Below are 15,606 nucleotides of genomic sequence, written 5' to 3'. Positions count from 1 at the left end.
CCACATGACCAACCACTGGGTGGACTTCCCCGTGTTGCCACTATTTGCCGTAGATTGTACTTTAAAATACAAAACCAACACTAAATCCGAGCATAAACTCGTGACACACACATTTTTATATTCCTTTTAACTTACACTCTCTGAAATACACACTAACTTTAACGTCAATCGCAACTACACCCGATTAGAAATCCGTAATATCCACTTTTTGTGACTCCAGAACGTAGTAGAAATTCATAGCGTTTTTAGGATTTTTGGGGTATAAAAGTAGTGTATTAGAAGTTATTGACTCACTCAGTGATATATTGCAAAAACATATCTAGTAATAGGAAATTCGGCGTTTTTTATACCTCGAATTGTAAACTAATTTGCCGAGTCATGGGCTTTGTATTTGCATGTACTTTGTATTACACAACTTTGGCCTCACAGCGCCATTCACTTTCAAACTAAATTCTCAAGATATATATTTTATATATATATATTAAAAAAAATCATTATTTCTTTTCTGGACGTTTTTGGGGTTTATTTTTATTTCAAATAGTTTATTTGATATTTTGGGGAAACTTGACTTCCGTATTATATGACCGCGTCTGTGTGTCGTTATGGCAACCGTGTGCCAACCTCCTGTCTGTAGACGGAAACAACAGACTGCCACTAGTTCGAGTTCAAGAGTAGGTCTGTTACTCATCTTAGAAAACAGAAAATTACACGACTGTCATCGCAGCAATGTCACAATACAGAGTAAGTATTGATCTCACGCACTCCTGCAGCTGTTTATTAGTTTTAACGCAATCACGCTGTGTTTATAGTTGTCGTTACAAAGACTGTGCTAACTAGCTAGCATCATAGCAATGTGCCAGGCAGTGAACGCACCACAGCATCTGGAGCATTTAATTTTATTTCATCCACCACAAACTCCTCCAGTCCGCGTGTTATTTGTTTTATTTTTATATATTTATATATATATATTGCAGGTGGATTAAAGTTTTCAGGAATCTGTTGCCATTTTATGTAAAAAATCTAATTTCTTTCAGGCCTCAGAAACGAAGAGGGAACAATTTAGGAGATACCTTGAAAAATCTGGGGTCCTTGACACAATAACAAGTGGTAGGTGGTCAGGAAATGTAAACACTGTGTTTAACTTACACGCGTGACCCTTCTGCATGCAGTGAAATATACCCATTTGAACATATGTATTGTTTAATCAGTTCTTTTGCTTCTCTTTTGCAGTTTTAGTGGCTCTTTATGAAGAGGCCAATAAACCTGACGATGCTTTGGAGTATCCTTTTCTTATTTATGCAGCTTTGCAGACAATTAGGTGGTACAAAGCAGGTTCTGATATGCCCCAAATAATGTGACATGCCCTCAAAACAAACATGCTTGGGCTGTGACACATATAGGTTTAGTGTTTAGTCAACTGTGTTAGTTTTAATCTAAATATAGTGACAAAATGTTGCCCGGCTTGTTGCTGATCTCTGAACCAATGGTGTCGATTTCTTGCAGAAATATTCACGAACAACAAACTAAATTATCTCTTTACAAAGCTTGATCCTCTCTGGCTTTGTAGAAAATAAAAGGTTAGTGCAGACTGAGTTTTGAGGCCTTAACCACCAGTTTCGCAGTTTCATAAAGCTTCACCTCGGGGCGACGGGTCCGGAGCCGGTGGACGCTCAGGCTCTTCGCATGGAGCTTTCTGACCTACAGCAGAAATGCAACCTGCTCATGGAGGAGAACAAAGAGTTGAGGAACAAGGTGAGAGGCTGCTGTTAAAAAAAAAAATAAATAAAGAAATCACAGTCAAATCTCCGTCACAGCAACGTCTAACGTCAGATTTCCCTCTTAAATCTTTTCAGCTGATGCAGTATGAACCAGCGCCTGACGGGGAGGCAGCCGAGTAGTTGCTCGCTAATAATATAAGGTTTCTTTTATTTTGTAGAGTATGTAAATGTTTATTACATAATATTTAATGTACAGTGAAGACTGAAAACACTGGTAGTTTTTGTTGTATTTGTTCATGAATAAAAATGTTTTGTTTTTTCAGCATCAGTCATTTTCTTGATTCTGTTTTAATTGCTCCGCTCATTTAATTTTTGAATTAATATCAACTTCACGACTGAATATCAAGTAAAAAAAAAAAAAATTTCATACAAAATCCATTCGTGCGTGTCTGATGCGAAACTGGAAAGTCAGATAAAAAAAAAAACTGTTTATTCATGTCAACAGAGAGATAATTAGTGGCAGACACGGTGTTTAATGCTGGAACAGATATTGGATTAATTCAGACAGTGCTACTGATTTAACAGTATCCGGTTATATAACAGCGGTATAGATTTGCGGCCGACTTTTTCCATTCCTCTCTAATCGTTAAAGGTCAGTTCTCGATGGACGGGAGTGGCCCAGAAATGTGAGAAAACAAGGCGGTGTGTCGTGTGATCAGGTCCGAGGTGGATTGTCTCTTTGTTTCTTTTTAAATACGATTAAAAAAAAAAAGAAAAAAGGCTCCTCTTTGGTGTAAAACCTGGGCGAGACCTTCACAGCAGTAGTCTTTTTGTGCTTCCTTTAATGTCTTTAAAGTAGTCGTGTCTTGTAACGGAGAGTTTGCAGGTGAACGTTGGGTTCAGATCTGTAAGTCGGTCGGGGCTCGCCGGCTGCCGGTGCTGCTCGCCACCGACGCTCGACCCTTCGGGGAGGAGGTGGCGGGGCTGTTGCTCTCCCGGCTGTGTCTGGACACGGAGCTCAGCTCCCCGTTAGAGTCCGGGCTCTGGGACCTGCTCGGCCTCTTAATGTCCGACCTGGAGAGCACCCTGGGCCTGGGGCCGCCGCCGCCGCCGCCGCCGCCGCATCGCAGCTTCATGCTGCTGCTGCCGCCGTGGTAGGAGTCCCCGCTGTCGGAGCCGTTCCCCTCCACCACCGTGGAGCAGTGCCACGGCGGCGTGACCCTCCTCGTCTTCCTGGCGACCCCCGACGGCGCCGAGCAGCAGGAGGAGGCCTCGGCCGCGGGCAGCGTCGGGTACTCGGAGGAGCGCGCGCACTCCGGCGGCTCCTCGGGGTCGTCCTGTTTGTCCGCGGGAGGCGAACGCGTCTCGCTGCTCGTGTTGTTGGAGTTGCTGTTGTGCTCCGTGGGGCTCGGCACGTCCTCCTTCGCGTCCTTGTGGACGTCCGGCCTCGCTCCGGGGTCCCCTTGTATCGGGACGAAGGCGGAGGAGGCGTTGAGGAGGGGGTAGTTGGGCCCGTTGCCCTGCCTCTCCAGCAGCAACGTGTAGCCGCTGGGCGCCGTGGGAATGGTCGACTTCCGTCCCACGGACGTCCCCATGCACACCTGGTGCACGACCGAGTTCTTTTTCGACTTGGTGACGTAGTAGTCGTCCAGGTCGTCCTTCAGGTGCGGGTAGAAGTCCAGGATGCCCTTCTTGACCCTCTTGTAGCCCAGGTGGATGATCTCGAGCAGGCTGAGGAACAGGGAGATGCAGGCGATGGCCTGCATGAACATCATGAAGACCGTCTTCTCCGTGGGCCGGGAGACGAAGCAGTCCACCACGTTGGGACACGGCTCCCGCTCGCACTTGTAAAGGGTGCTGAGGCGGTGCCCGTAGAGGACGTACTGGCCCGTCATGAACGTCACCTCCACCACGGAGCGGGTGACGATGTGGGCGACGTAGGTGCAGAGCAGGGAGCCCCTGAGGGGAGCTTTGTTGAGCTTCCCCTGCTCCAGCTGCCGCACCTCCTTCTCGATCCTCTTCTTCACCTCCACCAGCTCGGCGTCCACCGCCTCCAGCTCCCGGCGGAGCGCCGCCTTCTTGCCGTGGCGCTCCTTCTCCAGGGCGCGCAGCTGGTAGATGGCGTGGCCCATGTACACGAGGGAGGGCGAGGACACGAAGATCACCTGCAGCACCCAGTAGCGGATGAGGGAGATGGGGAAGGCCTGGTCGTAGCAGACGTTGCGGCAGCCGGGCTGGTCCGTGTTGCAGATGAAGTCGGACTGCTCGTCGTTCCACACGTCCTCCGCCGCGACGCCCAGCACCAGCATCCTGAATATGAACAGGATGGTCAGCCATATCTTCCCCACCATGGTGGAGTGGATATGCACCTCCTCCAAGATCCCTCCCAGGAAGTTCCAGTCTCCCATGTTTTCAGATTAGCGGCGCTGGAGTGTGTGGAGACAGATGAACACAGAGCTTTGAAAATTAGCCCGAGAAACTCTATTATTATTATTATCAGCCAAATAAGACAGTACACATAATATCCATATATCCCATCCCACAGTCACTCATTATTGTTATTCATATCTATGTTACATTCCCCACATTCTTCAAGTTGTATTATGCAATGACAATAAACTCTTTTCTATTCTTTTCTGAAGAAGATTTGTTTTATAGCTGAGATACAGTTAAAAAAATAAAGGACAAATGATTTGCTACCGATCGTTTCTGCTCAGTTTGACATTTCTCTTCTGCAAATTCTTTCCAGGAAACAGGTGAAACTGAGACAAAGAAGTAAAATTAAGCTGCAGATGCACCGGTTAATCCAACTTAAGTCGTTTTACACTAAATCTAGTCTTCAAAATGAAGAACATTTAAAAACTTCTAACATAAATGAGTTTAAATTTGACTTTTCCGTATTATCAATTTATTCTATTATTCTTTATAACCATTTTGAATGAAAGCAACATTTCCTCCAAACAGAAGCTGGTTGGGTTATATAACCAGTTCACATTACAGCAGATGAACCCAGACACTGATTTAAAACAAGTCTCACAGTATTAAATTGTCGTATTGTGAACATTTTTCATAATAAAACTCTAACAAACTTAAGCCGGTAGAATCGTTGCACGGCACCAATCAAACAGAAACCAACTCTTCAGCTCATAAATATGTTTTTAAAATAAACAAACTCACCTTCCATCTTAGATATGAAGGTAAAATTTAAAGGCCGGTTGAAGTGATGGTGACTGAAGCCTTAACACAACATCCTTCATCTAATTTATCGTCTCCCTAAAAGTTACAAACCTCCTCCTCCCTCGGCCTCGGCTGCAGGTTAAAGCTAAAAGAAATGATCCGCGCCGGCTGCAGGGCTCCACGACTTATAGGCTGCGATAGGCCGGAGGGATCGATACGGTGGCAGAGCTCTGCTGCCATTTACCTCGCAGCAGTGGGAGCGTGTGGTTGGGCGGCTGAACCCAGGAGACCCTGAACTCGTTTGATCCTCTGGAGCGGGACAGAACTGGTGCACTGGGTTTGGCCTCGGCAGTGGGACCCCGGAGAAGAGTCTCGAGCTGAGGTTATGATGATCCAGACTGGACGGCGTGACTGGATCAGAGCGGCTGAGGCGGCGCCAGATGCACACGTCTAAAGCGAATATTTTGGTATTTTATCTGACGTTTCAGGTCTGATCAACAGTGCAGCCCCCAAAAATATTTAGCTCACTACAATGTTAGAACAGAAAACCAGTCGCTGAGAACTTCACTCGTTCTTGCAGCATCGCATCAAACTGAAGAGTTTGTGGGAAAAACGTTTTGCTGCGTAGGATGTGATTTGAGGGGAGAACTAAATTTAAAACATCTTCATTAAAAACATTTCGTATTTATATATGTGAAGTAAAACTATGGAACAGACTGACTGGGATAAGATAAGATTAATATCTTTAGCATCATCTCTGAACTAGATGTAGTTTTTGAAGTAAATCATGTGGACACAGGGATTATTTCACTGTATTTTACAATTTAAGTCCAAAAGCAGAAGTGGGAACGATGAAATCCCAACGTCCTCAAACGTGTACTTGTGATTTGTTAAATTTGCCATGTCATACTAACTAAACTAGAAAAGTTAATAAGCATAAATAAACCTGTACACACAGGAAGGAGGGTCTGAATATGTCAAAATATACATGTTTACGAGCATGCGAAACTAAAAATTTAGTTTTCTTTGTTTTGTTTGTTTGTATTACATGTTTAAAAAATAAAACTTTCATTTATTCAAAGATGAACCACAATCAGGAGAGTTTGAGTTTCTCCTGGAAGAAGCTTTATTATTGCTTAATAAAGACCGATCAGATGTCTTCATGTCCGTTTGTCTGTCCTGTGGAGTCTGAGGAGCTTTGAGACATATTCAGCTCTATTTCATGTTTCTTTCGCTTATTTATTTATTTATTTTGAGGGTCATATTTATATGGTGGGACGAAGATGACTTGTTGTTTGGTAGTACGAGTCTTAAGTAACATTTACATTAATGCCAGGATGAAAAGAAAACTTCTCGACAGAACTTTGTAACGATGGGTGGTTTTAATGATTTGGCTGATCGGTGTAGATTTCATGTTTGACTTCAAGCTTCATGTTCTTCCTCCTTAAAGCAGCAAAGTCTCACATTAGAGTCCCTGAGATAAGATACAATAAGATTATATCAGATCAGAGCGACGTCTCTGGGATTTAAAAACATTAATTAAATGGATTTGTTGGTATTTGAGTAAATTATTAGACCAACGTCCGCCTGTTACATATTTCTCCTGCATGTTGTGAGTCTTTCCCCAGAAACCTGCTGTTCTCCTGCTCTTAGAAACCATCTCTGTGCGGGTTTGACGTAATTTTTTCCGATACGACGATCAATGGGACACGTCCGATTTCATACATGGATGCTTCTTTGCATCTAATTTCAGTTGTTCCTCCCAGCGACTGTTCCATTAAAAGGAAATCAATGGCCCCGACTGCACTAGCAGACCTGCTCTGGTTTCCACTCTGGACTCACAAATTCAATTAACCAAGAGTCTCCAAGAAGAAGAAGAAGAAGAAGAAGAAGAAAGTAAGTGACTGAGACCACGCGCTGTTTCCGTTTGAATGTTAACCATTTATTACTCAAAATAACAGTTTTCTTCCTACTAAAGATAGAAGAGGGTAAAACATGCAGTGAACACCTCTCAGAGCAGATGTTCGGACAAATGTTTAAATGAAGTCTCACAGAAAATCACCACAGAAATAAAAAAAACAAAAACTACCGCACACATTACCGTCTGTTTTAACTCAAACGTTTTTAACACTTTTTTAAAGGATCGTCACATGTGCGCGTTAGCACGTTAGCACCCGTTAGCGCTCGTGTTTCCCGTCGCCGTGTCTTCCTGGAAGCCACCGGCTCTCGTTTTTCAGAGGGTAAAACTCAGAACCTCACCACCGTGCAATGATTCGGTATTGATCTGGAGCTACTCGCTCCTCGTGTAGAGAAATGAACGGACGCCAGTTGAAAAGCAGCGGTGAGAAACGTCAGCAGGTAAAGCAACGAGTTTATGATTCGACGGATTCTTTTCTTAAAATACTGAACGTGTGTGTGTGTGTTTGTAAAAATGGGTGCATAGGGTTTAGAAAACAAAGTTATCAGTAACGCCGTATAAAAAAGACAATATATCGTTTTCCTGACAGGCCACCACTGAACGCAAAAACCGCCGTCTCTGTTCCTAATGGGAAACTTCACCAAAACAACTTCTTTCTTTTTTTTTTATATATATATAAAACCGAGCCAAGGACCGGCAGCAAAAAACAAGCTTTCTACAAATGGTTCAGCGGACGTTACATTCATGTCAAACAAACAAATCTTCTCTCGACAAATGAACAGCTCCGGTCCATCTGACATTACCAGGGTTAGAGATGGGTGGAGGGGGGCGGGGGTGGGGGTGGGACAGGGACAGGGTCTGATTTAACGTCCTCCCGACTTGTGTCCGGCCCAGGACCGGGAACGTGAACGAGAGCGTGACCTGGACACGGAGCGGGACCTGGAGCGGGACGGGGAGTGGACTCGCCTCACTTCTTCCTCGGTGTAGTGGGACGTCGACGGAGGGTTGAGGGCGTCTCTGGGAGACGCCGATCTGGAGCAGGATCTCGACCTTTCTCTGGACTCTCTCCGAGGCCTCTGCTTGTATCTGAGGACGGAGACAAATGAATCAAAGTCACTTCTTATTCCACTTGGCTGCCCGGAGCGTCAAAGATAAAAATAAATAAACTAAATTTAAGGATTGTTACAGGCTCTGGTGTTTCCCTGTTGGTCAAGAGTCGACGTCCACATGCACCAAAACAATATATTTTTTCTCTCCCCTTTTTCTTCGGTCTTGTTTCGAGAATTTCTAGGTGAAGGTTGATCCATGCATGCTTGTAGAGAGGCTGTAGTGGAGTACATTATCTACACGTACCGCTGTTTCTGCTGCAGAATTCAGACGTTCCAATTTACAGAAGTCAGAAAACAAGACGGTTGCATCCAGAAACCGCTTGAACTGATAAATCCGAATATAAGCTGGTGAAAACTTGGTGTGTTCAGTATTTACGTTTTACATGTTTTACGAGTGCAAACTGAAATGAAAGTTTTTTTTTTTTTTTTTAAAGAAATTACAAACTAATATTATTACTGTAAAGCCACATGATAAAAACTACAAGGCCGCACAAGGCAGAAATTTATAAAAATATTTTAAAAATTTAATTGCGGAAAAAAAATATACTATTAATTTTGTAGTTCCCATATAACACATGAAAAACTTGTCTGTACGACCGATTAAGTGCAATAAAAACTAATCAGAGGTGCTAATAACTGTGATATTACAGGAGCTTCTAACAACTGTTTACACTCGTGGCGGCCATCTTGGAAACTCAATGCAGAGGTAGAGAGGATCCTACGACTTCCTGAGTAAAAAATCTGACTTCTGGGGACGTTCCAGTTGAACTTAGAACTTGGAAATTAGGACTTACAAGTAGAAATGGAATGAATGGCACGAATACAGCGACGAAGTAACCGTATATCTCAAAATCTGATGCAGCACCGTCACAAGCCCTGGTCCACCACTGATGTTGTTATGTGATGTGGGGGGTTAGAGGTTAGTTTGCATCTGGTGTAAAGAAACCTCACAGGTTCTGTATTTGATTTGTTTTTTTTCACCCTGGGACCTAAATTCAAAGTCACTGAAAAATCCTGATCTGTTGGAATTAAAGTGCAAAATCATATTTGTGTGGACGTGGCCTAAGTCTTGTGTTCTCTTCCTCGGGTGGAGCTGATCTAGTGATCAGAAGGATCCAATAAACAGGAGGAGAAGCAGCAGGAGTCATTATTTATTATTTGTGTAGCGTGTGTTTTACTTCTTTATCTGTTTGATGGGTTCGTTAGCCTCTTATTTCTGAACAGGGCTCAGTTTGGTGCGTTTAGAGTTAAGGGGAAAACTTCAGGTCCTCCGTGGGCAGACCTGAGTGTTTCTTCTTTTTCAGTTTATTTGAATGTCGTGTCTTGTTTCTTTGAGTGTTTTAATCATAATAAATAACAGTTTGAAGCAGCTTCCGCTTGTGTTTTGTTGTGAGCCAGTCAAGCTGGTCGTACCTTTCGTCCTCGCGGCTCCTGCTTCTTCCTCTTCCGTACATTCGTCCACGAGACCTGGAGCAAAAAAAATGAAATCATTATTCTTTAAGACTAAAAACCTCCAACAGCTAAAGTGAACCAACAAACAAACGAACTCACTCTCTGGGACTCTCCGACCGTCTGCGGCGGCGGTCACAGGACGGGCTGCGTGACCTGTATCGGTCGTAGCTGCGGCTGCGTGAGCGTCTGCGTCGGCCGTCGCGGTCGTAGTCGTCGTATCGAGAGGATCTGCCCGGAGAACGTCTCTCCTTCGCCTTCATCTGGTTCGGTGCTTTTGTGAGGAAACGGTGACGAGTTTTAGATAAAAGCACTGATGATAAACTGAACAGGGAAGAACAGACGGACTAATCATGAATGTAAGAACATTATCATAAAAGGCAGAGCTCTGTCCCTGTAGTTAATTTAAGAGTTTTAACAGCAGCTTCTACAACATGTCGCTGTTTAATTTATCCACAGATCCACTCATCAACTCCTTATCAAGCATCCTGCAGGTTTCCTCAATTGATTCAATTCCAGTTCAACATCAACTCATTTAAAGATTTTACTTAAAGTTAACGTTTTCATCAGGTCCAGAGATTATTTCACCTAAACTTTCACATCTTTCTTTCTTGCAGTTCTTCTCTGTCGTACTTGATTAGCAGCTTCTGTCAGAGTTTGAATGTCTCTGATTCATGTTGAGCTAATCTCATTCTGCCCAACAAGAGGATGAAGGAAATGCTGTATATTATCCAAATCAATACAGTTATCATATATAGATTTCTCATATCTCCATATTTTTGACACTGAAAGGAGATATAGGATATATATTAGGGTGGGTATCGGCAAAGACTTCACGATACTTGATTTATGCCTTATGACACATTATTGCGATATTACGATATAGTAATATATTACAATATTCTACATAGTTCACTGATGTATATACATGTGCATCAGATGACAGTGAGAACTCATTGAACACATTGCATCAAAAAACTCAAATGAACCATTTCCAATTTATTGCACTTGTCCAGAAAGTTTGCAGTCTGCAAACTCTTTGTCAAGCTTATTAATACGTTCTTTTAAAATCGTGTTGTATCGGAAGAAAAAGCCATATTGATATTTTTTCTCCACCCTTAGTAAATATCTTGTTATTTTTGTCCAGACAGTTCCAAGTAAAAGCCACAAATGTTAGCAGACTTTACATTTATATAGAAAAAGGCTGTAAAAATACATGTCCTGCAGTTATTCATTCCTACCTGAAAATTTTCCAACGTGCCGACCTCTTATATTCTCAGTGTCATGTTACATCATCATATTAGATCTTATATTTGTTTCATCATCAGATTCTACATGTTTGCTTTACTCAGAAGTTTGTTTATCTGGTTTCTGGTTTTATCTTTGTCGCCTTCAGGTTTGCTCTGGAGGTTTCAAGTCGTTTTTTTTGTAAAACGTCTTGAGGCAAAATTGAATTGAGCTGAATTTCTGGTACATAACAGATAAAAATGTCTTGAATAAAATAAAAAATAAAGTCAGACACTCACTCTTTCTGTCGCCCTGTGCAAACTGGATCTCAATCTGCCGGCCACAAACCCACTTCCTGTCCAGGCTGTGAAGAGCATCCTCTGCGTCGCGCACATCTTCAAACATGCTGAGTGGTTAAGGTTTTTTTTTTGTTTGCTCTCATTTGTGGTTCAGGCCAAACAAATTCAAATAAATGTTTTTGTGAAGAAGGCAAAAGAACGTTCCTCCACGTAGAGAAACTATTCAATTCATCAAAAATGTGTCTTTCTTGATTTAACATAAAGAGGTTTATTTTATTTTTTAACATTTAGTTAAATTTGTGGGGCCTGGTTTATAAAAAGGAAACTAAATCACGAGTGGGACTGTAAACATTACTGTAAGACAAGTGAGGAAACAACAACATACAAATACAGTAGTTTGGTTTTGGTAGAGATAAAAGATGAAGCAAGCTTTTCAAACACATCAACTAACTGTCTTGAGATCAGGACAATGAATATATTTATATGTAAATATATAAACAAATCAAACACATCAATACTTGATTAAAAATTGCTCTCGATCAAAATCAAAACGTCATCGATGTCACAGGGATTTTGGTGTCATGTCAAATTTGTGGATTTGTCTTGTGAGGATACAAAATAATTCAGACTTGTTACCTTTGCCCGTGCTTGACTTTGAACTTCATCTTGATCTTTACACCCTTTAATCGACTCCCAGAGAGACTTGGGTTTCCTGCTTGCTTGCTTGCTTTTTCGTCTTAAACCTCTTTTTCTTTTCCCCATTCTTTGCCGCCATTTCCAAGCTTTGTCTCCGTGCCCTTTTCCTCTTCATGCTTTACTTTCTCTTTTCAACCTTTTCCCTCCCTCTGATCCTGAAGGTCACTTGTCTTTACAGCTACTCTACACGGGTCTTTGTAACTCTTTGTGGCCGGTTCCACAACTGGATGCTTTTACATTTTCTGAAGCAATAACAGAGAAATATTTGTGTTAGATATTCAATCAAATAAAAAAATAATAATGAAAACAAAAAAAAAAAGAAAACACATCACAAACGCATGTCTTCTCTGCTGAAAGGAAATTAAAACGTGTGTTAGCGGGAGGTACACAGCTCAAACTCGTTGGGAAAGGATATTGAATGTATGCAAATCCTCTTGGCTGACGTGTATGGAAGTCAAGTGGGATGTAGACATCTACTACCGGCCCATAGCGGCCAAACTCACGCCGCAAATCCTCAGGCCTGAACATCGCAAATACAAGTATGACTCAGCTGACCATCACGGTAAACTCTGCCCATATCAACTAATAGAAACAGCTGAGCCAACAGCTGCTGACTGAAGGGACAGTTAACCCCAGAATACACTCATCGGGCCACTACATCGGGCACATTAGTCAAAACTGAAATGTTCTGATATAAGAGTCCTACTCTACATCTCCTCTTCATGAAAGTTCATTTGTTTAAAGTAACAGAGAGCTGCCGATTCCCATGTGTTTTCATTTAGTGGTTTGTAGTCCTATTGAAATACGCTGTGGTGACAAATGTTTCTACGTAAACTGAACGTTAGACTTTTACACCAGAACACTTTTGTTTTCACTGGTGTACCTAATGTTTTGGCAAGTGAGTGTAGATTTGATGTCTTACCTGCACTGTGCTTCATCTGCTGCTAAACCAAACTGAATCGCCCCGAATACAGGAACCGTGGTTTTTATAAACCAGTAAACAGAGCTGCAGAGTGTGAAGAGCTTATTTTGATGTCCCTGGTCTCCCCGTTCATTTCAGAAGACGCAACGTAACGGAAAATTTATGTTCGTTTATAACTTATATCTGCAGGATATTCCCTATTATTATGACATCCTAAAATAAAAGCTAAAAGAAATGCAACTGGACTTGTTTGTGTTTCCTAAAAGATGTTTCATCCAAGTAGCTTCTTCAGTTATGACTCTTTGTGGGTTTATTTTTTATTATTATTATTATTATTATTAAGTACATCTGTTGGTGGTTCACATTTGAAACTCACATGACTACAACAAGAAACACAAACAAGTTCAGTTGATATTTTTTTTCTTCTTCTGTTTTTAGATTATGACAAGATGAAGCCAAAACATGGAGGCCTCCTCATTTCTGTGTTTAATTATTATGCAGAAAGTCTTTTAAGGAATATTTAAGAAATGGAAACACCTGCAGAACAAACAGTCTCTCACACTCTGCAACTCTATCACATATTAACTGTCCCTTAAAAAACACTCTTTGTCAACATGCAAGTTAACGACAACGTACCGCAAATAACAACAACCTTTCAGCAAATAATATAATACATGGAGTTAGCGTTAAAGAATAAGAGCATGGAGAAGATAGATCATTTAAAACCAATCTGAAGAAGAAAACGGGATTCATTCCTTATGAAACTAAAGTTGCATTTAATAGGACACTAAAAATATTTTATATATCGCTGATGTTGGTCACATTAATGTCATCTTTTAAGAGTACCAGTATTCTTTTTTTAATTGAATAACTCAATACTTCCCTATGGGTGAATTTACATGACATTTTTATCATCCTAAATGATAAAGTACACATTTAGTAAAATTTACTAACACAGTTTGAGAAGTTCCAGTTGATGCTGAAACTTTTATTCTACCGCGTCGACTTAACCTATGAATCTCCTACATGCAGTTAGAAAGAAAAACTGTTTAGAAAAGGAACAAAAACAAGCATTATTAATTATAAATATTTATTAGGGTTTATTGGGAGGAAAATGTTATGCAGAAGATATTTTTCTTTCTTTCCAAATCGCCAAAAGCTCCACACAAACATTGTTATTAGCCGCCGTTAGCTAGCCTGTTAGCCTAATTACAAACATGGAAACGTGTTTGGTCACAACTAACGCACACGCGTCTTAACATGCCACATTAAAACACTGGGGATATTTCAGTTTATCTAAATGGAAGAAACGCGGGGTTATTGGTAAATATTCCCCGCATTAAGCTGCTTTAACTTGAGGCTCCTCCGCGGAGGACGAGGCTAACGTTAGCTGTGAAGCTAGCTCAGCTAATTGCCGTTAATGTCCGTTAGTTGGTTAATAACCCGAGTTTCTTGTTGAGGACTCACCTGGACTCATCGGAGATGTTCCTAACAAACAAAGACGTGTTTGGAGGCCTCATGTATCTGGCCATAAAGTTACACTCACTCACCAGAGAGAAATGTTAAACCCAGAAGAAAAAACATGTGAACGCATGCGCAGTAACAAGGCGCCTTCAGTTTCTTCTTCGCTGACATAAAAAGAGTAGTAAAACCCCACATCGCCCCCGACCAAACCAAGATGAAGAAGATATTTATATATTATGGAGAAAATCAGTATTAATAAATTTATTATATAAAGTTCTTTACCCTTAAGTGGTAAACACATGTGGTATTTAGACCATTAGATTATAAGTGCTGATTCAGGCTGAAAGGAAACCATGTGTCATTAAAACATGTGCCAAATGAACAGATTTGAAATACACATTTGTTTATTTGATTAAATATTTTTTATTTTACTTTTTCTTTTCATTCATCACTGTATTATTTAAAGAAGGCCACTAGCTTGAAGCTGAGCATGGCTGAGAGGTAGTGGTGAGCTGCCCGGTGCTGATCAGACTCGTTTACTTTTACAGATGAACGTCACAGAGCCAGCAGTGACCGTCTGGAAAAACATGAAGAAGCAGACACAGACAGAAAAAAAAAACAAGGTGATTCATATATATTTCTTGACTCTCGAATTTTCCCAGAAGTTTCGAAAAGAGTTAAAGCTGCTCACCTCAATCAACTCGTCCCCCTGGATCTCTCGGACGGAAGTAAATTTGTCAGATACAGCAATCAGCTTCCCATTTTCCTCTCTGACAGTGCACTGTATGGATACAAACAAAAGTACTGTATGAACTTTTTCTTTAAATTATTCATACAGTGAATTAATTAGGTTAATTTACAACTAAATAAGGTAACATAAGTACAATAAGATCTATATAAAACATGAACTTTACTTTGAAAGTCACAAAACTCAACTCAAAATGAAATGCAAAACTGGATTTTAAGGTAAATATAAATATATATATTTCCATTATCAACACACAGAAATCTGCTGAGGTACCTTAATCTTCCTGCCGTCCACACCGGTGATCTCAGACTCCTTTCCGATGCTGAACGAGTGGGTCTTGGTGCAGACAGGAGTCTTCAGGGTGAAGGTGAAGTCTTTGCCGTTCTGCTCAATCACCGTCACCGGTTTAACTTCCTTCCGCATTTTGACAATCATTTGAGGAGCATCTTGAAGGCATTCACCAAAAAAATGAATTAGTAAAGTAAATAATTTAGCTTTTTTAAAAAATTAATATGTTCTCACCGACTGCTTTGAGGAACTCCTCGAGGTTTTCCTCTTCGTACACTTTCCAGGTGCCGTTGAAGTCCATGTCTGCTGCTGCTCGTGTCGTCTGATGTGATGGGAATGTGTTGTCACAGCGGTTTTGTACATACTCCTGGTTGGCATGTTGGGGACTACAAACTCCCTGTTATTTCTTTTTTTTTTTTACTGGAGTTTCCATAGAGATTCATGAGGGGCCGAGCTTTCCGTTACTCCTCATTCACAGCTTGTGTAACATCTCTGAAATATGACCTGACACCCCAGATAATTAGAATTAGGTTTAGTGTTACACATGATGTATACGTCTCCATAGGGTGTGTGTTTTCTTTACAAATACAT

The 15,606-nt window shown here is 41.3% G+C and overlaps 4 protein-coding genes across 5 annotated transcripts; 1 reads left to right on the top strand and 3 right to left on the bottom strand.

Annotated features, from left to right (window-relative positions):
* Window positions 1-584: 584 nt before the first annotated feature.
* On the top strand, window positions 585-2,046 carry LOC125019520 (MYC binding protein). The gene is made up of 5 exons (XM_047604340.1): window positions 585-741; window positions 1,035-1,107; window positions 1,231-1,279; window positions 1,623-1,752; window positions 1,854-2,046. The coding sequence occupies exons 1-5, from the start codon at window positions 727-729 to the stop codon at window positions 1,896-1,898; spliced, it is 312 nt and encodes a 103-aa protein (XP_047460296.1). The 5' UTR covers window positions 585-726; the 3' UTR covers window positions 1,899-2,046.
* Window positions 2,047-2,186: 140 nt separating this feature from the next.
* LOC125019501 (gap junction alpha-9 protein-like) lies at window positions 2,187-5,033 on the bottom strand. Its single transcript, XM_047604311.1, has 2 exons — window positions 4,896-5,033; window positions 2,187-4,144 (listed from the first exon to the last, which is right to left on the bottom strand). The coding sequence occupies exon 2, from the start codon at window positions 4,124-4,126 to the stop codon at window positions 2,618-2,620; it is 1,509 nt and encodes a 502-aa protein (XP_047460267.1). The 5' UTR covers window positions 4,127-4,144; window positions 4,896-5,033; the 3' UTR covers window positions 2,187-2,617.
* A 1,782-nt stretch (window positions 5,034-6,815) lies between these two features.
* Window positions 6,816-14,137, bottom strand: LOC125019515 (serine/arginine-rich splicing factor 10-like). 2 transcript variants are annotated; one of them, XM_047604331.1, is made up of 6 exons: window positions 13,983-14,137; window positions 12,009-12,113; window positions 10,898-11,001; window positions 9,474-9,645; window positions 9,336-9,389; window positions 6,816-7,899 (listed from the first exon to the last, which is right to left on the bottom strand). In XM_047604331.1, exons 1-6 carry the CDS (start codon window positions 14,045-14,047, stop codon window positions 7,677-7,679), a joined length of 723 nt encoding a protein of 240 aa, XP_047460287.1. In that variant the 5' UTR covers window positions 14,048-14,137; the 3' UTR covers window positions 6,816-7,676. The 2 variants fall into 2 exon arrangements, with proteins under 2 accessions (XP_047460287.1, XP_047460288.1); XM_047604332.1 differs by lacking the exon at window positions 12,009-12,113 and adding an exon at window positions 11,534-11,835 and having other exon boundaries at window positions 10,898-11,004; window positions 13,983-14,122.
* A 245-nt stretch (window positions 14,138-14,382) lies between these two features.
* LOC125019519 (fatty acid-binding protein 10-A, liver basic-like) lies at window positions 14,383-15,420 on the bottom strand. The gene is made up of 4 exons (XM_047604339.1): window positions 15,250-15,420; window positions 15,001-15,173; window positions 14,671-14,760; window positions 14,383-14,556 (listed from the first exon to the last, which is right to left on the bottom strand). The coding sequence occupies exons 1-4, from the start codon at window positions 15,314-15,316 to the stop codon at window positions 14,506-14,508; spliced, it is 381 nt and encodes a 126-aa protein (XP_047460295.1). The 5' UTR covers window positions 15,317-15,420; the 3' UTR covers window positions 14,383-14,505.
* Window positions 15,421-15,606: the final 186 nt, after the last annotated feature.

This window comes from Mugil cephalus, chromosome 14 (genome assembly GCF_022458985.1).
Source record: "Mugil cephalus isolate CIBA_MC_2020 chromosome 14, CIBA_Mcephalus_1.1, whole genome shotgun sequence".
Lineage (NCBI taxonomy): Eukaryota > Metazoa > Chordata > Actinopteri > Mugiliformes > Mugilidae > Mugil > Mugil cephalus.
The sequence above is the reverse complement of the archived record's forward strand: the minus strand, read 5'-3'. Positions and strand labels throughout refer to the sequence as shown.

Excerpts from the sequence above, each read along its gene's own strand:
- LOC125019520 (XM_047604340.1), top strand. Across the intron at positions 1,108-1,230 it reads CCTTGACACAATAACAAGTG|TTTTAGTGGCTCTTTATGAA; the intron begins GTAGGTGGTCAG and ends TCTCTTTTGCAG. Across the intron at positions 1,280-1,622 it reads AAACCTGACGATGCTTTGGA|TTTCATAAAGCTTCACCTCG; the intron begins GTATCCTTTTCT and ends CCAGTTTCGCAG.
- LOC125019501 (XM_047604311.1), bottom strand. The coding sequence starts at position 4,126 with ATGGGAGACTGGAACTTCCTGGGAGGGATCTTGGAGGAGGTGCATATC.
- LOC125019515 (XM_047604331.1), bottom strand. The coding sequence starts at position 14,047 with ATGGCCAGATACATGAGGCCTCCAAACACGTCTTTGTTTGTTAGGAAC. Across the intron at positions 9,390-9,473 it reads CGGTCGGAGAGTCCCAGAGA|GTCTCGTGGACGAATGTACG; the intron begins GTGAGTTCGTTT and ends TTTTTGCTCCAG. Across the intron at positions 7,900-9,335 it reads AGGAGCCGCGAGGACGAAAG|ATACAAGCAGAGGCCTCGGA; the intron begins GTACGACCAGCT and ends CTCCGTCCTCAG.
- LOC125019519 (XM_047604339.1), bottom strand. The coding sequence starts at position 15,316 with ATGGACTTCAACGGCACCTGGAAAGTGTACGAAGAGGAAAACCTCGAG. Across the intron at positions 15,174-15,249 it reads GGAGTTCCTCAAAGCAGTCG|ATGCTCCTCAAATGATTGTC; the intron begins GTGAGAACATAT and ends AATGCCTTCAAG. Across the intron at positions 14,557-14,670 it reads AGGGGGACGAGTTGATTGAG|ACGGTCACTGCTGGCTCTGT; the intron begins GTGAGCAGCTTT and ends ATGTTTTTCCAG.